Source organism: Agelaius phoeniceus, chromosome 8 (assembly GCF_051311805.1).
Source record: "Agelaius phoeniceus isolate bAgePho1 chromosome 8, bAgePho1.hap1, whole genome shotgun sequence".
In the NCBI taxonomy this organism is placed as follows: Eukaryota; Metazoa; Chordata; class Aves; order Passeriformes; family Icteridae; genus Agelaius; species Agelaius phoeniceus.
The window spans coordinates 24093119-24120059 of NC_135272.1; the positions used below are offsets into that span (position 1 = coordinate 24093119).

Sequence of the window (26941 nt, forward strand, 5' to 3'; positions counted from 1 at the left end):
GCACACTTTGCTTTGGTAGGACAGTGGTTGCCAGAACAGACTGCAAGAAAGGAAGCTCTGCCACAGGGGGGCAAATGTTCCAGTCACACATTGGATGACCCTGTTTTCCCCTCTACTCTCTCCTTTGATATAAACCAAACCCAGATGCATCTGAACATGAGCAGACATGACATTCAACAGTTCTGGGTTAAGATTGTAACAGTTAAACTGATAATTTAAAAACTTACTCAGCTCTTAAATTGGTTGATGAGGCTCTGATCATGGGTGCTCTCAAGAGCACATTTGTTGTAACTTGTTCTCCAACTGCTCTGGTGATCACATAATTCAGAAAAATATAAACATTGTTCTTTTGCCTGTAAACATAATTAGTAGAGATATGTCTAAATTTGATTACCATCCAACTCAAAAGTTTATATCCACTCTACTATAAATACTATTTACTTAACAAATCAGCATAGGAATACTTTTCAATTTTTATTGGTGACCATCTTTGGTTAAGAACTGTCTATTTCTGAAATTTCAATTGCACATAAAATAGAAATGTGATTGTGGACTATTAGTACAGACACTCACCTCTGGTTCTAGCTTCAAATGGAAATAGGAACTATCAATTAGGGATTTTTAGTGAAATTTTTACATAGTTCATGCAATAATAAATATTACGAAAAAATAGTTTTGTTCAAATTAGTGTCAAAATCTCCTTTTTTGCTCAAGCAGATCTGAAAACCAGTAAAAAATATTGCAACTATTAACTCAAAAAGGATTTAAAGGCAAAATCTACTAATACACAAAGAACAAATAGTCATGGTTGGTATTGCATGTATTATTCCCTGACATATTATGTGACTGGTACAATCTAAATATTTCATTCCCTATTGCTCTTAAATACTTTCCAAGTCTCTTGCTCTTACTGTGCTCTGCAGCTGACATTTCTTACACAGCATTCCACACCATGTAAATGTGACATCTACTGGCAAATAAATGTAACTAGAGCAGCTGGTTATGGAAAACTGAAGATGCAATCATAGAATACTTTGGGTTGGAAGGGACCTTAAAGATCATCTCCTTTCATGGTTTGAGTTGACAGGATTTTGCAGTAACCTGAAACATTAAAAAAAACTTCAAGAAAAGTCAGAGTTGAGTTCTGTTAGTCAATATGTAGTAGCAGAATGAAGACGAGTTTAATAACTTCAGACACAATACTAGGTATGCCCTAAAGCAGAGGTTTGAGTTGTACAAATCCTAAGTGAGAAAGAATTTGTGCTGATATTTCAAGTTTCCTTGAGTGGCTTTAAGAAAGACTAAATAAGTTTATGAGACTTTAGGGAGTTATTTTCCTCCCAGCATTCCCTGCAATACTTATCTTGGCAGGAAACATCCCTTACAGCAAACTCAGTCCTGCTCGAAATTCCTTTCCAGAATCCATGAGCTGTGGGTGCTGTGGCCTTGGGAGGTGGCTCTCTGCAGTGGTTCTGTGGAAGCAGAACCACTCTGGAGATGAATTCATGTGCCTGCACTAACAAACTGTATCACCACATGCACGTTACATCACATGTTCTGCCACTGTAATCCTCTTTCTGCCCCAATGGGATTTTTTTACTAAGGCTGCCTGCTCAGTTCCTCTCTTAGTTTTTCCACTGGTAAGCAAGCCTGCCAGATGCACACTTCCCAATGCCAGAGAACGCCACTTCCCAATATGGCCAGAGAAAAAGGGAAATAAAGACAATGTATTAACTGAGGACACACAGTGCCTTTTTTTAGGGGGGCAGTTGAAAACAGATACTTGATAAACACTGGGCATTCATAAAAGGATTACATATTGGTTGCTTAACCTGAATTAACATGCCTAGAGATGGGTGAATCATGTTTTACTTATCCAGGGTGTTACCTCTCACTAACAGAGTCCTGACACTCAGATCCCCAGTTCATGCAAGCATCAAGTAGAAGGATGGCAAAGACAGGAGAAAGTGAAAGGACATCCCAATCAAGCATTCATTTTGTTGAACTGTAATTTAGATAACTACACACACATTCAAAGTAGCAATGTAGATACAAATTAAAGAGCAATACTTTTGTGATATTGCTGTGTAGACCGAGGCATAACTACACCACTAAACCAAAGAGAGGTCTTGGATATATTTTTTTTTTCTTCAATTGAATCAAATTACCTTGGTGGGGGAAGAATTTCAGTTAACCAAGCCTTTCCAGCACTCCAATTTTCTCTTTTTTGCCCTAGTCAGCAGTAATTTTTCCTGGAACTTACTGAACACACTCAGAATGTACCACACTGCTTGCCAGGCTGCTGAGACCTTGCTCCGTTTGTGTCAACATAGCTACAGCTGTGTCCTCTCTGATCATCCACAGCACCTTGGAAGCAAAGGCAAAGGAAGAAGTCTCTGATAACAACCTCCCAGCAAAGGAAAACACCTGTTACTGTCATTGCATACAGATGGAACAGATCACTGACCTCCTTCCTCAAACTCCAACCTTTCATCCTGAAGAGTTTTTGTGCTGCAGCCTTGCCATCAGACAACTGTGTTGCCACTGTGTTCCATCACAGGCCAGACCTGTGAGCTTAGCAGCAGTAAGAAATGTGGAAGTTTGTCTCTTGCTCTTCCATTCATGTTTCACTGACAGCAGCTCATATCAATGAACACCACAACTATGTTTCTTTAAAGCTTCAAAGCAAAGAGCCATACACACACAATTCTTAGGAATATGTTTTTGCAAAGACAGTGGTACTTGACCCTCCAAGGGAGAGAACAGCACAATGAAGCTGTAAGGATTCTAAAGAATTTTTACTGGCTTTGAAACACTGGTGGGAACTGATCCTAATGATGTCATAGAAACCTCAAGCTGCTTTTATCCCTCTGAGGGACTACACTCTTTGTACTAGTCAATTATAAAAATAAAATACATTTTCAGTATATGCAAAGTTCCTTCAGGCATCCCTTTTTGTCATACGATACCCCTTCCCAAATCCAAACAATAAAAAGAGGTAAAAATGTGACTAGATCTCAGATTTAATTCATACTTTTATTCATCATCAAATTCAGAAGTTAGAAAGGGAAAATATCATGAGATCCTGTCTTGCCTCTAGGTACCCATCTTACACTTCTAAAAAAATCCAAAACTTCATATAATCCCTATGTAAGATGACAAACATTTACTATCTATAAGGCATTTAGACATCCTTGTGAAGTTCTAACCCTTTTACTGCCCAGCTTGAAGCTAGGGGCTCATATTTTACCTTTCTGTTAAAGGACTTAAATCAGTCAATACCTCATGAAAATACCTTTCCATGAAAAACATTTTTAAAATGAATGCAAGACCCACACTTGTAAAACTGTGGTGGTCAAACTCTCTCTTTTTTTTTTTTAATATCATCAAATAGATCCAGATCAGCTATATGCACCTCAGCTAGAGAATGGAATTGGTTTTTTACCCATTTCTTATGGAATGGTTCTTCAATTCTGATCTGGGATAAGTCCTCCTTATGTAGGAAATCAGAACAGATTTGAATGACACCTTCAAATCTGTGGCTCAGCATGCTGTGCTTGTTAAGGAGCTGTAGTAAAAGCAGAAGACAGTATTTTCACAGGTTTTTTAGCTGAGCTTTAGAAAAAGTACAAAGGTCTTTAAAATGTAATGTAGCAGTGGTACCAGGAAACCAAGAACACAAGAGCGCAGGCGCACAGCAGCAGAAGCACAGAGGCCACAGCTCGGCTCAGACAGTGGGAAGGGGAGGAGCTGCATTACAGAGCAGGCACCAAAGCCTCTCCAAACACCACTTGCAGAAAAAGCCTTAAGACAGACAATGCCAAGACCATGAACAGTCTTTACTTCTATCAGTTGTTTCACAGCACAATGAGACACAGCACAAAGTTTTTACAGCGGGATCTGCAGACAGTTTAAAAACAGGCAATTATCTTTAATAAAAAGCATTGAGTCTGAATGAAAATAAAATGAAGACAAACAATACTGAAGCTAATGATCACCTTGCTTGCTTTTGATTGTCTAAGAAGTCCAAGACTTCTCATAGTGCCTTTAATGTTCTACACATCACCTTCTCCAGACACCCTAGTTAGTGTAAAGCTTACTGTGCCCCAACTCATATGTGAAGTAGGTTTCACAACCTTTTCCTCTTGCTCTCAAACCCTGCTCACATGCGGGGAGGTGCAACAACTGTCATCATACAACATTCTGATTCACAAAGAAGCAGCACAAGTGTTGTACATAATTTAATTTGCACTTCTGTATATAAATGTTTACTATTGCACACTATTGCAGCACTTAAAAACATCTAATTATTTGCAAAAATTAGTAAAATACTTTAAAGGATTTAAAAATAAGGGTTTTAATGCAACTGACAAGATAATAAAAAAAGCAATTTACTTAATGAGATACAATCCTTTATGTTGGAAATGAAAGTTACATACAACTAGAGTACAATTAAAATATACCATATAGTTCAACACTTAATTCCTCAAATGTGTAAAATTAACAAGCTTCTACTGTCATAGATATACAATTTTTCCATATTGTGAAAAGGATTTTTCAAATTAAATACAGGTAACATAATATTCTGTAGTTATATTTCATGACTGTGTTTAAATGAGAGGGTTGTATAATACTCACATTGTCAAATGTACTCACTAATGCCTTGGAAATTGCACACTTCCCCTCCTTTTCCAAAATAGAATCTCATTTCCATACTGAAGTCTATTATGCCATATTGGAAAAGTGTTTTACTTTCTAACAGGATTTTCATAAAATTAAAAAATAGCATAATATCATGGCATTATGATGACTTTTCCACTTATGCCCGTGTAGAATTTAATCTGGATATCAGACAGACACGTCAGAACCAATTTCCTAGACTTTTGTCTTATTGTACACGCAAGATGAATGATTACAGTATTTTACAGAACAGAAAAATCTTTGAACCTTCCTAGAACTACAAATGTAATGATTAAAAATTAAAATCATAACAGAATCAAATTGTGATCTTCAACATTTATTAAAATCTTTTAAAGTTCATAAACGACAACAAAGTTACTGTAGAATTTATCGCATACAGCTAGCATACAGCAGCATGTCCTTGGTCTAAATGAAATACAAAAGATTTTAACATTTTCATACAAAGGATTTCTTTAAATTTATTAATGTGACGATATATCTTTGTTACATAAAATTTGCTACAGCAAAGTATCTTATACTTTTCTTGCATGTATGTAAATATGGGTGGACAAAGACTGCATTCAGTGTCAGCCTCCTAATGACGTTGTGCAAAAATGCTCAACAACCTAAACAGACAGAACATTGGGTGGTATGTTTCATACTCTTTTGTAAAATGTCTACAAAGGCCTTTCTTTTAGGAGTGTCGTACAGATTAAAAGGAAGGAACGCCAGCTGTTTATTTGCACTGGCATTCAAACAAATCCAATGGCTATGTATCAATATAGCTCATTTTTTTAAAAAAAACAATTCATCCTTGTATGCATGTAAATTTATCATAAAACATGAGTCTAGTTTAAACTTTTAGATGTGCTGTTTTAAGACAGGTCACTGAGACAGCCAGAACCAAGTGTTCAAATAAAACTACTATGAATAAGTTTAAAAGCAACCCCGAAAAAAGTGCTGAGCCGCTGATTATTAACATTGAAATAAATGTGTAAAAGTGCCCAAAGCTAGCACATGGTAGCAATACCTTTTAAGTCAGTTGGTGAGAGTATACAAAACATAATTAAACCCAAATACTTGTATCTGTGTGACCATACATTCTGATTGATTGAAAGAAAGTAGGTTAGAAATGAAGACACAACGCAACTAAAATAAACTCAGCTGTTGCAGTTTTTATACTTGATCTCTTTTTCTTCATGAATGAAGTGCTGTAATTAAAAAGAAAATGATTGTAGCAGTACTCCATCCTCAGTTTACTAATATAGTATACCAGAATAAAAACTTGGCAATAACCTCTTATTCTTAACAGCTAACAAAAAATAACCGTGTTCATCCAGCGATGCATCTAGAACATTATTTTGCATTTGCTAAACCATTTGTTTTTTCATAGCTAATGGCAGAGCGCATTTTGCTTTCTGTGGCATGATGGTTTTTATTCTAATGGATGCCTTTTTTAATCAAAAAAGGCTTGAAGCAAGGAATACTTTGGGAGCCGAAATCTTGGCTACTTTAAAAAAAATAAGAAAAAAACAGAAGAAGAAAAAGTGAATCAAAATGAATTCTCTACAGTACTGACCAAAACTTCCTTTAAGAGTTTAGGGTTCTTGATCTTAAACAAGCCATTTCACACCTGCCAACTGAAATGCTGGTAAGTTGACTTGGTTTAATATGGTCCAAAGTCCAGACCAGATGGAATTACTCCCTCTAATGAGACTGCAAGCTTTCCATGGTACAGTCTGGTTATGGCAACTTGCCTACTGCCTAGGTGGGAAATACAAAGGAAGGAGGCAGTGACGAAAACTGCAGGGATGTAGAAAACCAAGGCACGGGGTCTAGCTACTGTCCCCTACTTAAGCCATCCAATTGATTCTACTGAATTTTGGTCAGCCTCCAGGAAGAAATGTTTTTAAGTTAATTTAGCAGACATTTATATGGCGATAAATACTACCTTCAAAAATGCTAAAAATGTTGGCTAGGTTTAGTCTGAGCTACTAAAAAATTATTATAAATTGTAGCATCAGACACAAGACAGACATGAATTATTGGCTGGCACAGACTAGAAGCAACATTTATCTTTCACTTCAGTCTAAATCACACTAGCCGCAACACCTTCCATTTCACTCACACAAATAATACATTATTCAAAATAAAATGGAGCATTCTTGGGTAAAAAACTACTTCATTTCAAAGGGGGAAAATGAACAATACACAGAAACAAAGAACGACAGAAACCAAAGTTAAGTAGGAAAGTGGTCTATTATTCTGTGTTACTGCACAAACAGTGCTTGCTTAATTGTGCCTAGTTAGAAGGGTTGGTGCAAACTGCACACATGGAAGATGGCAATAAAGACCTCAGTCAGCTTTGTGGAATGAAGTAACTAGGTAACTGTTTTGACATATGATGGTCTCAGCTCCACCTCATCTGTTAACAGAGTGCAAAGATCCCAATGTGAGCCCTGATGTCATCTTGTCCTCTTACTCCTACTAAAAATCAGCAAATTCTTTTGCACATTTTTCTGTTAGAGAAGCACGAATATCTTCTTCTTCATAGTCATCAAAGTTGCTGGTATCTCCAGGACCTCTGCACTTTGGTATGAATGGAGCTTCTACCTGTATTGGGAGGAAATAGAAAAAGGCAAATGAAATGTTACTGGCCGAATACCAATAGATTTAACATTGTAATAATGAGCACAGCAATACTCCCATTACTTCTCACATCCTGCCAAGAAATCAGGTACTACAGATTTAAGTCACGGCACAAACAAAACCAACCTGGGAAGGTAGAGGCCTAGATGTGTGAATCTAAATTGGAAAAGATTAATCTCTTGCTGACAGACTCAAAACAAAGATTAGTCCCCTCCTTGCAGAGGTGATCCTGCTCCTTCCAGCTCATTAGCACAGGACATGGAGTACGTTGATTGCCACCACCACTACACAAAAATCTTAGAAAAGTTTGGAATGCCTCTCCCTCCTACTTGAAAACAATCTTCTATTTCCAAATAAAAACTAACCTAATTCAAGTGGAAAAGAATTTGTTCTGCATATTTTATGAAGTTTCTCCTAGGAGCTAAGTGAGAAGTGAAAGCCTTCTAAAAACTAGGCCACAATGAGACACAAGCAATGACTTGAAGGAGTCACTCAAAGACTGCACCATAAGGTAAGCAAAATACAAAGTTATGCACGTGATGCAAATTTAAACCTGGAGAAACAAAGTAATCAGTATCTTTCTCCCAAACATCTCAAGGAGTAGGTGTGCCAGAGGCAGAATGGTGGGGACACAATGAAACGGGGCAGGCACATCTCCAGCTGAGGCAGAGGATCACACCACACTGTGCCCCCAGGTAGATTGCTGATGGTGGGGATGTGTTGCATGTGTAGATCAGTAAATTAAAGAGGTACAGCACAGACTAACAAAATTAAACTCCAGACTGTGGGCAATACCACTATACACTGCCAAGAAATAACAGTAACTTGTTCATTTCTGCGTGCAATTGTCACCTGTATATCCTCTTATTCTTAAAACAAGATCCATGTTTCAGTGATTTAGCCTGAGTGAACACACAGTCTGTGTACATACCTAGCCTACAAAGGCACACATTACCAGTATCTGAATTCTGTCTGTCTTCTTAAACTGATTTTCAGTTACTTTATTACAGCAAAACTCAGAGCACAGAAAATATCTCATTTACTGCTTGAACTTTAGAACACTTTCAAATGAGACACAGCATCACCAGCTGGGCAAGGGAGGGGATTGTCCCTCTCTGCTCTGCACTGGGGCGGCCTCACCTCGAGCGCTGGGGGTAGTTTTGGGTGCCTCAATGTAAGGAAGACACTGAACTATCAGAGAGTGCCCAGAGGAGGGCAACAAAGGTGGTGAAGGGCCTCGAGGGGAAGCTGTGAGGAGCAGCTGAGGGCACTGGGTCTGTTCAGCCTGGAGGAGACTGAGGGCAGAGCTCACTGCAGTCACAGCTTCCTCGGGACGGGAAGAGGAGCAGCAGGCACTGATCTCTGCTCAGTGACACTGACAGGACCCGAGGGAATGGCCTGAAGCTGAGTCAGGGCAGGTTTAGGTTGGATGTCAGGAGAAGTTTCTCCACCCAAAGGGTGTTTGGGCACTGGAACAGCTCCCCAGGGCAGTGGTGACCACACCAGCCTGAGAGGTTCAACAAATGTTTGGACAGTGCTCTCTGGTACATGGTGCGACTTCTGGGGTCCTGTGCAGGACCAGGAGTTGGACTTGATGATCTTTGTGGGTCCCTTCCAAATCAGCAAATTTTGTGATTCTGTATTCAAAATATTAAGTAATTGACTGGTTTACTTATGACCATAGCATTAAACAACACCTCAAAACAAAAAAAAAAAACCAAAAAACCCCCAAAACAAAAAAAAAAAAAAAAAAACAAAACCAAAACCCAAAAAACCCCAAAACCATTCACATGACATTAGATGCCAAGGAACACTAAGTTTATTCAGGAGAATACATGCTGTGGTAACAGCCACTGTGAAAAACTAGTATAAGTCTAAGGTTTATTGCTGTATTTCTGTGACTACTTGAATGACATTACAATCCATGCTGTTGATTCAGACCCTATTACAATATTTATTCTTTATAATTGGAAGCTTCAAACTTACTCGGTATCAGTTTTCACAACCTTTAAATTTAGTAATAGTTATTCTGACTCTACTACTTCTTAACATTTAAAAATATTTCTTATTTATGTGAAAGTAATTCACTATAGCAGTACACTAGCAATGCTAAGAGTATTTAGCACAGTATTAAAACACTGTTAATATTATGGGGCCTGGGTGTTCCCAAACAGCCTACTGGCAAATGAATCTTGGTGCATATAATGCCTCCTTGCAAAGAGCCATTAAGAAAGTGAAGAACAGATAATTAGAATTCCACAATGGGGAATATTTTCTTAAAAATATCTATACTTAATGCAAGGAATACAGGATGCATTAATTGTACCCTGTCTTCTAGTAATTAATACATTAGTGAATAATTCAACAACTGTACTGTCAGTTTGTGTAGCCAAACAACCAGTTTCTTTTTATAAACTATTGTTAATATTCAGGTTTGGCCCTTAAAATACTGCTGTTACAGCAGCAAGTTCATGCCTCTATAGCCAAGACTGTTAGCATTTCAAATCCAAACCAATTTCTTTAAATATTATCACTTATCGCTAGCTTTTTTTACAGAAGGAGCAGGTTGCTTTAGGAGGAAAAAAAAAAGCTCTAGCTTTGGCATGAGCTTCTCCACACTAAAGTACAGTCTGAGTGCTGGCTGGAAAGGAAAACAAATTCATTTCTGCTGTGGAGGAGTATTTATAGATGCCACTAAAGCAGGGGTTAAATAAAAAGTGAGAGAGGCAGGAGATGCCTTGTCCTGAGATAATCCAGAAATAGACTAACGCACAACATGTGTGTTAAAGAGAACGTGAATGTACACAGAGGTCCAGGCTAGAATACCCAGAAGAAACAAACATAATTCAATCTATACATATCCTTTGGAACCTTAAAAGATTAAACTACTTTCACCCTTTCTCAATTAAGAAGTCACAGATCTAGGGAATGGAAATTAAACACAACAATTAGAAATTTTACTTCAATCCTTTAAAGACCTGTAATACTTTTGATCAGGAAGGGTCTTACCTTTCTCTGATAAATGGCAATCCAATCTGTAGTTGCAAACCACTTGTGATTCTTTATGTCATTTACACCATTCTTGAGATTTCCATATCGTTTGGTCAAATCTACCTGGAGTAAATTTCTTAGAAGATCCTTTAGGTCTGAACTGAAGTGTGATGGGAACCTCACCTAAAATTATACACCCATAACATTAAAAAACATGATACAAATTTGATTCTTTCCCCTGTGAAGGGAAACAACACAAAGGGAAACAGTAGGGCAATTTTTTATCTTTCTTCTAAAACCAAATCAAGCAGGAATGCATGAAGAGAGAGATGATTATTGTTGCACATGCATTTCGGTTTCACAAAGCCTTCATCAGCAGCATTACATTGCCCATCTACAATTTCTTGAACTGGAAGTTTCTAGGGGGCAAGATATTAATTTAATGTAAGAGTGATCTAAAAGCTAAGTTGAACTTGGCGTTTTAACAACACATCATCTCAAGACAGTCTCAGCTATTTTCTAGGTATACATTTATAGATTTTATATATATATATATATATATGTATATATATATACACATACAGAGGAGACACAGTATATAGCATATATACAGCATATAAATACATAGATATGCTTTGAAATAACTGTACATTCAGCAATCATATATGAAAAGTCAATCTGGAACTTCATGCTGTACTGCAATCTGTTTCTCATAACTAAATGCACCAACATCAGAAGCCTTACATAACAGCACTATTTGAAGACAGCACACTAGTGACTTGCAATTCATTCAAACCTGGCTAAAGGATATTTGAAGATGATTCGTGGGATGTAATTACAAAGGGTTTTTCTAACAAATGATCTACTGACACCATTTGAGTTGGCAGAGAGAAGGAAGGGGAAAAGAACAGGCAGAAAGCTGTATTTATCATCCTCATAGTCTCAGTGTTTGACACTCCCGATATTGAGCTGATCAGTTATGATGTAAATATAGATCATGGAATTACTTAACATAAAAACATTTTAAAAAATCAAGAAGTCCAGTTATTAAGAACCCTGCTTCAGTTTACCTACCAATATAGTTCTATTGTAGATTACGAGAAATTCACAGGTTTAATGACTATAATATCTAGACCACTGAGAAGTAAGGAAATATTAACTCAAATTTTTATGTAGAGAACTATGCAAATGAGGTAGAATAAATGAAAGACCCCAGGTTGCAAACAACTGATAGCTGAGGACTGAATTACAGTCTCCAGAGCTGATGTCCAGTACTATTTCTGCTGTAGTCCATCCATAGACTCAGTAAAAAAGGTAGATAACCTTTTAAAGATGTCAAGCCAATTAGATAAGACTACAAAAACTGCCTAACATTTTGTTTTTAGTTTAGAAGAAAAAGATTTCTTTAAAAATATGTCCTTGTAAATTAATTCCCATATATTCACGGACACAGCTGAAGGTTCACAACATCAAACCTTTCAAAGAGCAACCACCAATCACCTTCTTTATTAAACAAGATCAGTGCAGGGCACCACAGGCCTACTGAGGTACTGCCCTTGATTGGAATTACAGAGGCACCTGAGATGCAGCACAGCATGTGTCTGTGTAGGGGCAAGGAAGAGAACAACTGTAACAAATCAAGTGAGCACAAAGAATCAACACTGGCTGGCAGGGGAAACAACAGAATGACTACATTCTGCTGCTATCCAGCACACTAAGAGATATTAATGAAAAATAAATGTGAAACATTGGATACACTTTTCAAAACTTTTATATAACAATGAAAGCCAAACAACATTAGACATGTCTACCTATAAGACTGTGGAAGTAAAGAGACCTAGGAGTGATGGAAACTATTCAGGGCTTCTCAAAAATTGCAAAAAAAAAAATTATAGAAAATAGCTAGGCAAATTAGGCACACAGCTAAGTAGTTGTTAACAGTCATTGGATCATTTTAATCCAAGCATAAAAGGATATAATACCACAGTGTCTGTAAATTTAGTAACTTGCATTTTAAATTTGAAGGCAGGGAACAGATTTTTATAACTTTGGTTTTCCAGTAACAATGTCTGTACTTATGAAACGTACATTACAAACTTCTCCTAGGTCCTTTTCAAACTGCTCACTGTTTGGAGACCAGTGAATTCTGTATCTCCTCCACCAAACCCCAGGTTCTATAAAAACAACTGTGTTTGTGGAAACACCCAGAGCCTTAACTCACCTTGCCAGACACAATCTTCTCGTAAATTTGAATGGGCTGATCTGCAAAGAATGGGGGATATCCAGCTGCCATTTCATAGATTAACACTCCTAGTGCCCACCAATCCACTGCCTTGTTGTAACCCTGAATGAAATGAAACATGCCACTGTTAGTACAGGTTCTAACACAGGTTAGGATTTTCAGTATAGATCTATGTACTTATGCAATACAAAGAAAGCAAATACATTATTGTTCATTTAATGCAGAACTTACAACCTGACACCAACCAAACTGGCATTCACAGATTCCAACAGCAATACACTTAAAACCTAATACAGCAATGACAGTGAAATAGTGATGGAAATAAAGCATTTTGCACACATTCCTCTGATGAGTGTCAGTGATTTCTTTACACTCCTGGGTAAATGGGCACAACTTATTTATTTAAAATCAAAACAATTTTTTTACAGACTGATAATTCTTCAAAGCTTAAGGAAATTTCATTACAACAACATACATAACAACATTTCTTATATTGTACACTGACACCATTTTTCTTGATTATCCACAGTTTGGAACATTCCGTTTCATATGCAGTTAACCAGCTACAAGAGCTTAAAAGTTTAGTTAATTAGCTGTTAGAGTAATTTATGATCTGATCTTAAAAGCCTGAGCCTTAAACCATTAGTAGGTCCAATTCAATGTTAAGAGAGACAAAGAAACCACCAAACCCATCCACTTCATATATGTTCTCTGAGATTTTTTACAAAGCTCAGGGCTCAGACTCAGTCTTTAAGGAAAATCTATTGTGAAGACATTGTAGTAGATGCACTGTAATTTTTTCTGCTGTTTTAGCTGCACAGGGGGAAAACATGCAAACAACAAACATTTTCCTCCAAACAAAGTATTTTTTTTCACTTTTGATGATCTGTAAAGGGTATTTAATTAAAGCACATGTTAAATATGTACTTTAACATTATGCACTATGACTGTTTTATAGCATAAGCAGTTCTATATTTTCCATTTGCAAAACATACAGTGCTGCAGTTAAACAGCTATAGGATAAATAATTTTTTTTAAATGTTGGAAAACTTAATGCAAGTAATGGACACACAGATCTACAGTCAGCTAAGACTGCATGTGCTTTACATGTAAAACCAGTGGATTGTCATGTTTGATTTGATGTCAAATGCCTTAAACCTGAAACTCTGCAACTAGTTATGTAATGACAACTGATTCATCCCATACACAGTTCTTGTTCTAGTGTGTTAACACTCCAGAATGTAATCACTCAGATCTGCTCTTCTGATAAGGATGTTAGTTAAATAACCTAATCACAGGTTCTTTAAATCTCTTTGCTCCTCACAAGTTACATGGCAAGCAGATGTAGGAAGTTTGGTACAGTTATGTGAAAATTCCTTATCTCGCATAAGTTTTGGCATACTAGACAAGTATTTACAATGCAATGACTGCATTTTGTGTCATTTGTCAATCGACTAATCAAGATTTAATTTTTGGAAGTATCAGCAACTGTTTATCCCTCAGAGCTTGAAAACTGGGTGAGAAGCTTTAACTGCATCAAATGCATGGCTGAGTAACAAGATAAAGTACCTTGCTGAGAATTATTTCAGGTGCCAGGTATTCTGGAGTCCCACATAACGTCCAAGTTCTGCCTTTTACTCTTTTTGCAAAGCCGAAGTCCGTGACCTGTCACCAGAAGAAATAAATTGATTGTAAGTGCATTGCTACAAACAAATTTAAAATGAAGTACTTTAGAAATATTTTGAAAAGCCATTTTTTTACAGGGGAAAAATTTATTTCTCAAAGCACATAGTAGCATATAGTCAGATGTATCTTTATTAGTCAGTCTTCCTGGTACTTCTAAGTCAGATAAATAAGGCTCATGATAAAATTAATAAAGAACACAAAATATGTATTATCACCCTGACATCAGCTTCTATTTATAATTTAAAAGATAAGTAAACTATGGTTTACTAATCTTCCACATGTACTGCAATTACATTATTATTTTTTGTTACATTTTAACATCAGACTGTTTGTAATGCTGAAAATTTGAAGAATATAAATATTTATCTTTTCCTTTAGTTAAGAAATAAATGAATCACAAAAAGGATCAATATATCCCCCAGTCTTGTAAATTTTGAATTTTATTGCATAAGTGTATAAAGTTCATATGTAAAATTAGTGTGGGAATAAGACAACATAGAAGAGGTCTTCCAGTAACTTCTGATTCTGAGTATCTTTGAAAGCATCATCTGAGTCAAGTTTGTTTATTTGAGGCCTGAGGGGGGGAAATGTAGCAATAACTGTATTCACAAATGGCAAGTACTTGGACATTATACATTCCTCATTTCACTTGTCATGTTTTCTACAGTAAGTTTTCAGAACTCTGTATGCAATATCACACTGTCTGTGGTTTTGCCTGGACCATATTGTGGAATACATACAGAACCTAGGTAATGACATGTGGAATTCTGGGATCAGTTTCAAGCTATTAAGTCTGTGCTTGTTTCTTTTGTTTCCTCCTTCTTGGTTTCAATGTCAACCCATTCCTTGAGAAAACATACTGTACCAAATGAGAATCACTGCTAATTATACAATAACCTGTGCTGATGTTGCTGTACATTAATGTCACAACTGAAGAAGCCAAACTATCAAGGCAGCTTTTTTTCATTTTTGGTAGAAACAACAGCATCAGCAGCTGGAACTGAATGGAGTGGGTGACATGCTGACTGGAGAGACCTGCTTCAGTCAGCAAAGAATAATTTCTGTGTTTGGGAATGCACATCAGTCTATGTATGAAGAATACACTGCAGACATGGGACAAACAGTAATGGCTTTAAAATACAAAAAGAAAATTTGGAACTGCAGCATCAACATATGAACACAAGCCTCCCTCTGCCACCATCACAGAAACATGCTGCTGCACAGAGAGAGCTGCCAGTGCTGGAGTAAAGCAGTCACAGTAAATGGAGTAAACCAGTCATACATTAATGGTGCTCCCCAGCTACATTAAACTTGTATTCATCTTCTCCCTACAGTATTATCTTAGACTCCATGCAAAATTATCTTGCAGTTATAAACAACATAAGATATGAATCCTTTACACTTCTCTCAAACATTTTTATTATGTATTTTCTTGTTTAGATACTGCTGTGGCAAAAGGTGACACAATGAAGGAAGAAGAACTTCGTTTTAAGTTTAAGGACTGCACAGCATTGCAGAGTGCTTGTTGCTGCACTCTGCCTTCCCATTTGCCATTTAGCTAAAAACATAAGAGATAAGAGGAAGATGAGAAGGTGCCATGAGAGGCTGTTGTAAAACAAAAGCTGTTATTTGAGCACTGCAGTGCAGACCTCAACTCAGCTCCCACCCCAGCTGTGCTGGGAAGGCTCAGACTCTCCAAGGGTGGGATTCATCTGATGGACATTAAGTACTATCATGCCAGGGCTAATATCTAAGGTGGTTTTCCTACACTCCTTATACAGACAGTGCAGAGAAACAGACATTTTAGGGCATCTTTCATCTTGTTCTAGGGCAGACGTATAAAATAGGTCAGATGAACAGAGCCATGTAATCACCTACTTCTCACCACAGACCCCAAGGGAAATCCTGACAACTGGCTCAACTGCAGACAGCTCTACTGTGCATACTTAATTTTAGTCAGAGGAAGTACAACCCAAGGGTTTTAACCATTACTAGACTGTATGGCATTTGAATGCTCCACACAAACATGCTAACAGACCATTTATTCTAAACACATTTTCTCAAATTACCTAAATCTACACTGCAAGACAAAACTTCATCCCTAAATATACAAAGAGTATCATACCTGGATGTATCCTTGCTGATCAATTAAAAGATTTTCAGGCTTTAGATCTCTGTAGATGAGGTCTAATGAATGGAGGTACTCAAATGTTAGCACTATCTGAGCTGCATAAAACCGTGCATGTGGTTCACTGTGAAGAATTAAAAGAATATTAAGTATCCCAATGCTATGCTAAGGTACCAAAACAACCACCTAACTGTCAGGGATAGACAAAGTAAGTATCTTTTAACTGGTTCTTTTACTGTGCAACAAGAAAGAGCAAAACCAAACATTTTCAGAATTGATACATACATTCCCTAAATTAAAGTCTTGCAGCTAAAATACACATGCAAATCAAGATAAACGTATCCCACAGTGCAGAGCTTTGACTTCAAATTTTACTTTCAGAAACTACCATGAATTTCAGTGACAATATGCATAGGAATTCCAAGATTCTATCATGCCCAGATCACAAATGCCTGTATTAACTAAATGAAAAATAAACAGGAGTTCTTCACGGCCTAATTTAAGTCCACTGAACAAGGGGTAAACGCACTTAACCCTTCAGAATTTTTTCCTCAATGCTAACAAATTTTACAAACCCCTCTTCCCAAATCAGTAAATTAGGATTTTTAAAAGGAATAGTGTCATTAATACTCTTACCTGAACCTTCCGATTCTTCTTAGATGTGAAAACATTTCTCCACCAGGAACATACTCCATTACCATGTATAAATTAGAATTGTCCTAAGGAAATTAGGGGGACAAGTAAACACACACAAATGCACATTAGGTATGCTAGAGTCTCTACAAGTCCCATGTGGAGCACATTTTATTAATGAATGAAAATGAAAAATTGTAGCCATCCAATGACATTGACAAATGTAATGCAACATAGGTAGAAATTCTTCAAAAACTGCAAAAGAAGCATCATGTATCTCAAGAAATATATTTTAAAGCAAATCTGATAAAGATAATTAGCGAGGTCCAGACGCAGACTGGTGTGTAAGAGACCTGACGGAAGAGAGGGTAAGATGCCCACTGCAAGACAAGACCTTGAACTCTTCAGTACTTATAACTGACAACCTGAGGTATTCTTGTCTCCACAGCTCCTGCCCCAAACCTCAAACCTCTACAGATTAAGGTAGAACATGTGTGCTCATTTAAAATTAAAAAAAAGAAAAAATAAAAAAAGAAGGCACACATCACTCCATAAACTAGAAAGCTTCTCAATTTCTTTACAGGCTGACTAGTATGTACTGTCATTAAATTAGAAGCTTCATGTTAAAACTGTCCTTCATGGTTAAAACTGTCATTAAGACCTGCCTCAGGTATAAATCTCAAGCAAAAAGATCTGCAGAACAATTACAAATTTACCATTCTATATAGTGGTACAGAAGACATGCTTTGATATCTCTCAAAGGTAAAATGATGCCTTAAAGCTCCTTTGCTGTACAATCCAGCTGCCCTCCAAGAGAAGAGAAAACTCTGAGGAGTTGAACTTAATTTAATTTTTATTTTTTTATTTGGAGATATCCTTTCAAACATTACCTGATGAACGGGAGTATATGAAGTGTACACGAGTGCACTCCACTCCTACTCAAGCCCTGGCAACAGTGCCAAAAGAAGCATCTTTGAAAACAGAAATACTTGAACTATTGTACAGTAAAAGTTATATATTTTAATATCTAAAGTGTAAGCATGCACTTCCCTGAAACCCAACAATTACTTTGAAAGTAATGAATACCTTAAAAGAATACTCCAGTTTAACAAGGAAAGGAAAGTTCACCGCTTGTAATATCCTCTTCTCATTCAGTGTGTGTTCTATCTGCTTCAGTTTGACGACCTAGGAGAGAAAAAACAATCTTCAGCTTAAGTGTGATATTTTATAGCTCTTGATAAACTTTTCAACGTTAAACAATTAGTTGAAAGCAAATTTGTAACTTTACAGAAAATGAAAAACCTTATGGATTCCTAGTACAGTAACAGCACCAAGACAGGATAATTACTTTTTAAAGAGTAACACTTGTGTAATATGGTTGGCAGACAACTCTACAAATAGTGTTTCTTCCTATTTGCTGAGTGTAAGAGTCAGTAAGGAAAACCTGTCTGTATTTTCTATGAAAGGTTTAAGTTTATTATGGCCATACTTTCTCAGCACTTCACTAAAATCCACTTGATCTTTGGACCCTTTGCTTTGAAAGGCAGGAAACTGTAGGACACACTTAATTATGAATTTTGTTACCTGTGAACAGAAGTAAACAGGCTTATGTTATACAGCTCACACATTAGTGACAAAACTAGGGAGAATACAAATTCAAAATCTCCATTTTTATGAACAAGTTACTTCTTATAATCCATTAAAATATTAGGGTGCTAACAAGGCAGCAAGTGGCAGGTTTCTGATCATTCCTTCTCAGCAATTAATAATCAGTTTTCTTGTGTTAGACCCCCACAGTGCATAATGAATTACATCCATTTTATTTAATACCAATTGCACAATTTATCTATAACCCATTTTCAGAATGGCATGATTTCCAAGTAAAGTTAAGGTTTTTTTCCTCACTCCACAGGAAAAGAGAAGAAAATGTACATGAGTGATCAAAACAAGTCTTCGTTTATGTTTGGAAATCAAATCTAACTGCTATAAATAAAAGATAATCAAGATACTCCAACCCTGAATGAAATAATATTTAAATTTAATTTTAGAAGCAAAAAGTAGTACATATAAAAAACTCACTACTGTTTTGAAATAAACATCATACAAAGGAAATAATGATTTAAGGAAATGAAACCTATTTTGAATTCCAGATCTTCAGGGTACAAATAAAGTTTTGCTCAAATAAACTCATTTGTAGGAAATATCTCCTTCATCCCTAAAAAGCTACAGTGCTGGAAAGATCTTGTCCATCCAAGCAAGAAAGCCAAGGCTCTTGTCTGTGAGGTATTCAGCTGCAACGCCAGGCCAGACTTCAGTCCTGCTCCTGCATCTCCTCCCAGTGAGGGACTGCAGGGGGGTGGAGCAACACCACAGGCTGAGGCTGCTGTTTAACACTTCAGAAGGTCCAGCTGGGGCTTCAGACCCAGCTTGTTCACACTTCAGCACAGGGCAAGGCCAGTGTCAGCTTCCCATATACCAAATGGTATAATGGCAGATTCTCCAACAGCTTGTTTGTGCCCAGGCTCTTGTTCAGGATTTTTTTCTTTCCAAAAACAATTACCTAATTAAACTAGCCAAGCAGTGGCATGTTACAGCCTTCCTAACTCAAGGCAGACAAAGGAAGAAAATCCTTACACAGAAAACTCCAGGCTGCATCAACATCCATTACATTTTTTTCATGTTCTATGAATCAAGCATGAGATTGGATAACAAAGACATACACTTGATGCTTTCCCTTTTTTTCAAGCAAAATGGAAATGAAAAATTATAAGCAGCCTGCCCATTGCCTAAGTTCAGACATCTGTATGTTTTCTGTCATAAACAAAGAGACAGAAACATATCCTCTATTTTTCTAACAATTAATGGAAGCTACTAATATATTTCTAATAGAATACATAAAAAAATAATTATGCTAAGTTAAGCTGAAAAACCAGGTATTTCATAAAGGAACACATCAAGATTTCTTATTATATACAAAATCATCTAATTTATGAAAGAAGACTGATGTCTGGATGCAAACATCTTTATAATCCTGGGAATCATTTACTGCAATCATTCCACTGCAGTTGTTAAAAATGTGACCTTTTTGCTTTTTCCAGATAACTTTCCAATTTTGAGAGGTAGTAATGAATTTAATTAACTTTAAAAAAAACCCCAAAACTCTAAGTATTTTTATGGCAGCTTTCTGAAGTAAGATGTTATTTCCTAAACTCCTCCAGTAATCACAAGTCAGCCATTCACAAAAAAAGGGTTCAAAGTAAAAAAACAGCTGAGACTCTGAAGTTTGGTGGTGGACTCTTTGTGCAGCACTGGGATTCTCTGCTGCAGGATGCCACCAGCCATGCTGAGTAATGCTGAGGCACATTTCCACACAGGTGGAAATGGCTGGGCTGCCTTTACTTGTACTATGCTGGAACATCATTTTAACTTCATTAGATTTTTTAAAAATACAAGTTAGACACCATTATAACGGGAGAATACTTTAGATGCAAAAGTGGGGTTTTCTATGCAAAAAAAAAAAAAAAAAAATCACTCTTCTGTAGCACAAAACCCCCAATGAATTATACCAACCTTCTGTTTGTCCAGTATCTTCATAGCATAATACTGTTCTGTGGATTTATGTTTCACCATCATTACTCTCCCAAATGATCCTGTTCCGAGGGTTTTTTGCCGCTCAAAATCATCTAGGCCAGCAGTATTCTATATGTAGGATATAATCACATTGTTTACAATAATACCAAAGAGAATTTTAACTGTATGAATTCAGTTATGGAAAAGAGTTGGGAAATACTACATTTAACAAAGATAACTATAGCCAACTACACTGTTATAATTTGATATCGGTCAGATTTTAAAAAAGAGATTTTACATGCCACTCATTAAAACAGAAGAATCAACATTTCTGTAATTTGTCCATACAGCTGTCCATACATGCTTAGTAAGGAACATCTAGCAGTAAACAGATCATGAATATAACATGCAGATAAATAATCCCTTCATGCTTCATGATCAAGAATATTAGAACATGCAAAAGACCCCAACATCAAGAGGCAGTTCTACATGAGAGTTGTCTGAAGAGCACATCCCCAACTACATTTTCTCAGACATTCATTTCCATAGCATCTCAAATATTGCATTAGAACAAGAATCTTACCCAAAATCCCAAATTTTACAAGACTTCACTCTAACAAGCTCCTTAACCAGCTCCCAAGCACTATGCAGTAGTCTTAATACACTTAATTCCACTTACTAGCATGGCAGAAATTATTAACATGGTAAATTACAGATGTGCCAATGCTTCTGGTATGAAAAAAAAGGAAACTAAAAACATGCCAATAGGCCTTGAGTCTTGTCATGTTCATTGTGAACATCATTTTCATAAGAGAAAATGTTGTTCAGTGGGAGCATTTTATCAGCTCAAATCTGGAGAAGACTTGAGAATCTTTGTTGATAAACTTTGATGAAAGTGACAAAGCTGGCATTAAAACAACCTGAAACTCCTTTACAAATTGCACTAAAATTATTTCTGCACTACTCATTACAGACTGATAACATATTGATAACATTATCCAAAAAATGCAATACAGAAAATTACTGAATGCTTAAATGACTGATACCTGAGGGGGGCTTTCCCATTTTCTTAAAAAGTCTTCTTTGGCTTTGGCTAGGAACTCTTTCACTGAAAACACACAAAAAAGGTACATTTCAATTAATATAATTCATCATGAGTGCAATGGAGATGGTTTGTTAATAAAATATATAAACTTCATTATCAACTTCTTTCTTCAACTGATAATATGCTATTTTCACCATGGATGAAAGCAAGCATCAATGCCTCTAGAATTTCTACTGTATCTCCAGGTGATATCTAAGCTTTCTGTAGTAACTACATCATTCTACACAAATTACTTAAACTTTACCAGCTCTAATAGCTCAAATACTCTATAGGCAAGCAGGCTTTAAGGTGATGTCAGACATTCTTAATTCAGCTGGGAAAAAACCAAACACCTGACATTTATAAATAGCCATTCCACAAAGATTGACTTCTTATCTCTTTAAATGTTGCATTTTCTTTCAGCTGCCTGAGTGTAATGTCAATCTCATTGCTTTTTCCCCTCATCACCTTTATTTAAAGGCTGTTTGCAAGCTCAAGGACCAAATGGACAGCATTACTGCAAGCAAAGACAAAGCACAGGGCTACAACAACACTGCACATTAGGCATGCCCACAGTCAGAGAATATGCAGTTTTAATATTGATTTTCCATTGAAATTGAAGGAATGTACAATGGCAAAATTCTGGATGACTGTTTAAAATGTGCACCAAAATATTTTGTTCAGATCATCTCTCATCTGTTCTCTTTTTTTTGAATATCAATGCTCAGCCAGATCAATGAGGATTACTTCATGCACAGTCACTAATGGAGGTGTTTCAGACATTGCTGTGGTTCTGAAAGAGTCACAGAATCAAGAAAATATCATACTGGTTGTGTGTTCTCTGAATCATTTCACATAACACAACTTTAATAACAGTGTTTTTTCTGTACTGTGACGTTCTGCCACAAGCAATTGCTAAAAATACACCGCAATATGCCAAGATTATTCTGGTCAATATCTAGCACTCTGTGTTTTAGCAACTGTATTTTACATTCTGACAGTCAAAAAATTAGGTTTATAACAGGTTGTAAACAAATCACTTGATGAATCAGAACTTCCTTGTACTTTTCAGTGAATACTAATGTTGACAAAGAAAACTTCAAAAATACTCTTCTTATACTGGTACATTTCCAGCAACAGTAAAAACAGCAGCAGCCCTGGAGAAGGCTGGTTGTAAATTATTTTTTTTCCTTTTTCCCCCCCTTCTTGGGTGTGCTATGGGACTTGATTATCACAAAACACTCTAAGGAGGTTTATAGCTCCCACTACCACTGGCTCTGATGGAGCACTAAATAAAATGGTAATTTCATAGAAGTTGTCAACAGTTCTGGCTGACCTCAACATTAAAAAAGTGTTTAAAGCATGATATCCACTCAGCAATGTTATTTGAAGACAAACAAGCAACATCATAGAGGAGGAACATATTCAGTACTCTAAACTTATGGTTAAGAAGAGCAATAAAAACACAGTTTGTATCAAAGAAACTGGTAAAACAGTATTAAAACTAACTGAGAGTTAAAAATATTTTAGTGGCTAATCAGCAAAAAATGTTAACCTGTGTGTCGAAAATATTTCCTTTGTTTATAAGTTATAGAGGTTATTCATGTAATGACTTTTAATTATCCTAATCTGAAGATAGGACAGGATTTCCTGTGGCATGAAATAATTTTCAACACAAAAACCGGAAACTAGCAATGTCCAAATTGATGTTTGATGATCCTTTTTCCATTAGGAGAACAGAGATGACTTGATCAAGTGAGGAATACTGATACAGTTATTCAAACATCAATTTATGTCAAAGTAGCACAAATATTTTCTCTTAATGACAAGAGAAAAACCCCAAGAGAATCATTAAGATTACCAAAAAGCTGAGCCTTCAAACTTTAGCGGCTGTAGCTTAGAAGTGAACATTAACACTACATAGCATAACCACAACACAAAGTAATTGCCTTTTTTTTTAAATGTCATTACAGTACATATGTTTAAATATCCCTCATGCCATCTCTGTTCATATAAATAAATATTTTAAGTTGCCAGTTATTTCACATTGAAGTATGACTATTCAGTATTTATAAAAATATACAATGACATTTACAGTCATTTTTATCTCTGTTCTACTTATGGAATAAAGAATGCTGTTTATGAACTAAATGTGATCCAGCTGGAAATATTCAAATTGTGGATTCATGAGAAAAATCTCTCATTTCTAGAATACCATTAAGCCACAAGCTCTCCTGCAACAAAACTCCTACATTGTTCTACTTTACTTTGGCCCTCTTTTCATAGAAAGCAGCATTGAATATAAATTTTCAAAATAAAGCTACCCAAGGGTAATAACTTATCTGAAAATCACTGTCTTTTAAAAACAGTTTAATGTTTTGTGCTCAGTTTTATTAAAATCAGTTTCTTCCTAATGACAGAGTACATTGAATTATGCCTGGTTCTCACTTTCAGAGGTCACCTGGGCTCCTACACCTCAACACAATTCCGCAGGTGCTTTCAAATAGAACTTAGGCAATTTAAGCGCATGCACTTCAGTCACTTCTCAAAACACGACTTGGAATTTGAACTTTTGAAAATTATCTCTCAAGCACAAAACAGCAGCTCTTGCTAGAGGAGAACACATTTAATTTCTACTTTCAAGTGCAGAATTAAAATTTACGCCAACTGGGTAGCAGTGGCTATTGGTATTACTGTGATGATGCAAACAAATAGGTGTAATAGATGATGACTTAGAGGTTTTCCTCAAGTGCACATTTTTAGCCACCTTACATTGTGATGATGTGGCTCTTGTTTGCTTTTCTAGTCTAAACTGTACCTAGCATCTGTGACTTTGGGCACTAATGAAGGAATGAGCATACCAAACGTCTCTATAGGTTCCCCAAGGGTTTGCAGGAACATTCACCCACACAGATGAGATGATGAAGAGAGGAAAGAAAGAGAAGAAGAAAAAAAAGTTTTATGCATTTCCACAACAAACACATAGAAAACACAAATACATTCCACCCTTTCCCCTCCCCACTCAAGAACAGACCCTGTAATAAACCAGCCCTTTCCCACACAGACAGAATGACTCATGTTAAATCACAGAATGTTTGAGCAAAGAAAGAAAAAAAATCACCAAAGGCAGCTAAAATCAGTATGAAAAAAAGATGATGCATCACAGAAATAAGCACAGCTTAGAAAACTTCAGGAGATCAAGTTGGCATCTTTAATTATTAAGCTATTCCAAGACATACACATCCACGGAACTGTTGCTAACAATAGTGTATCTATCTTCATCACAGCATGCTGGATCACAATAAAACCTGTAATCGGGTGATCTTCCCACTACTTAGCACTTTGTTCCAGAAGACAGCATGTGTGAATTGCATGGCATGTGGTAGATAGCAAAGAAATGGCAAGCAGTCTCAAAAAAAAAAAGAAATCTCCATCAGATTTTAGTCCTATTACCCAATAACAGCAATTTGAGAAGTCTAATCTGCACAGCTGAAGTTACTGTATGCAAAGTGGAATGTACACAGGGATCTGGTATGGACACCATATGAGCATGATTTAATTTGGTAAGGCTGTTGGAAAAAAGGAGCTAAGGATGTGGATATAGAGGTTCCCATAAACACTGAAGAGCAAGGATCACTTGTCTGTGGCTGAGCAAAGTGAAGATGAGAGTGGGGCAAGGAGTGTATGCACAGACCAGCAACAAACACTGCTCAGACTGGGTTTGCTGGTACGGCGGAAGCTGGAGCGCAGGAGGCTGAAAGCAAAGCAGGAGAGCTGCTGCTCAAGAAAGGAAGGTACTAGAAGGAGACAGCAAAGCACAGGTAACAGCACCAGCACAACAAGGACCACAGCAGAAACAACTGAACATGGCAGGAAGAACACCAGCTGGAAGCAGAGAGGATGCATCACCAGCTGTCCAGGGATCAGGCAAGCACAAACACACAGCACAAACCCAGCCCTTTGTGACCAGCACGAGCAAGCCTTGGCACTAGAGGCAGGTTCTCTGCAGTGCAAACACCCAAAGCAGGACATTTGGTGAGATTCAGAAGAAGGTGGGAAGAAATGCAATAATGGCCAAGGACCACAAATGAATGGCTTGAAGCAGTCTGACAACTTCTGCCTGCTCTGGTTCACCTTGGTCAGAAGCAGTGCTACAACCACTACAACACAAGGCCTCAGCTACTCCCTTGCATATCACAGGGGGCTTGTGGAGAGCTGTACTTGGAACCAAGGCAACAGGAGGATAAGCAGGAAAGTCTGCTGGAACAGTGTTCTAAGGCAAGAGGAACCCAACATCCAGAGGTTCCTAGATAATGCCAGCATAGGAGGAATTAAAGAAAACCCCAAGCATACAAACCAACAACACCCGGACAAATGAAAAAACTCTGCTACATGCAAAACAGAAACACTTCTGAGCCCACCCCCAAACAAGAGGAGATTGGTCCCTTTTCGTATATTCACACAGTTCACAATATGTTTGCTTGTTTTATTGATCAACTTTTCTATGAAAAGTTAACATGCTTATAAAAAAACTGTTAACTAAGGGTATGAGTACTGTAATGAGTACTTTGACCTAAAACACAGTTTAAGGGCAAGTGAATCAGAAGCAAGTTCCTGAAAAAAAATCAAGAGGGCGAGGACCTCTTGGTTGCAGGATTGCAATGACAGCAGAGGGAAAGGGGTCACAGATGGAGCAGTCCTGAGAGTTACCATGAGTTACTCTGCCTTTCTCCCACCTCCCACATGCACAGTATTTGTTATTCTCAATCACATCTCCCACAAGAGCCAGCAAGCCAGGATTTTTTTTTTTTTTGTAAGGGGAAAAAAAAGTATTTGGCTAGGATTCACGGCAAGAAAGCAAGAACTAAACTGATTAAGACTAAACACTGGGCACCACTACAAACCCCCATCTGCTGTGCTAAATGCCAATCTCTGTCTGGTATTTAAAATGCCCTTTATCAAAATACAATTCAAATTTTCTTCCAAAACTGTAATATAATCATTTGAAGTCTGGAGTTAAATGGGCTATTTAATTAAATCATTTAATGGAAAAATGAATATGTATGAAGAAATTCTGGTAAATGTATATGTATATTTCATTTTTATAAAAAGTGTATTTATAGCCTTAAACTTTATCAAGATGTATATAGATATCTCAGTGAATCCTGTGGTTATGGTACCATATTTCAGATGCAAGTGAGAAGCTTCTGATTCCGGTTCTAAGTCCCATTCTTACACTATTAACCTGTTGTCTAAATTTTTAAATATTTCTCTTTTG

The 26941-nt window shown here is 36.8% G+C and overlaps 1 protein-coding gene across 5 annotated transcripts in view; it reads right to left on the minus strand.

Moving 5' to 3' along the window:
* Window positions 1-4228: 4228 nt before the first annotated feature.
* PRKACB (protein kinase cAMP-activated catalytic subunit beta) overlaps window positions 4229-26941 on the minus strand; it is an 81040-nt gene continuing 58327 nt past the window's right edge. For 4 of the 5 annotated variants that reach the window (XM_054637934.2, XM_054637932.2, XM_054637931.2 and 1 more), the window contains 9 exons: window positions 21626-21687; window positions 20580-20708; window positions 18096-18194; window positions 17013-17095; window positions 16374-16500; window positions 14132-14227; window positions 12542-12664; window positions 10339-10503; window positions 4229-7293 (listed from right to left, as the gene is read on the minus strand). In XM_054637934.2, coding sequence (XP_054493909.1) covers window positions 7168-7293; window positions 10339-10503; window positions 12542-12664; window positions 14132-14227; window positions 16374-16500; window positions 17013-17095; window positions 18096-18194; window positions 20580-20708; window positions 21626-21687 — 1010 coding nt within the window. In that variant the 3' untranslated portion in view covers window positions 4229-7167. Of the gene's footprint in view, window positions 7294-10338; window positions 10504-12541; window positions 12665-14131; window positions 14228-16373; window positions 16501-17012; window positions 17096-18095; window positions 18195-20579; window positions 20709-21625; window positions 21688-24524; window positions 24580-26941 lie in introns of those variants that run through there. The other variant, XM_077182312.1, reaches the window with a different exon arrangement.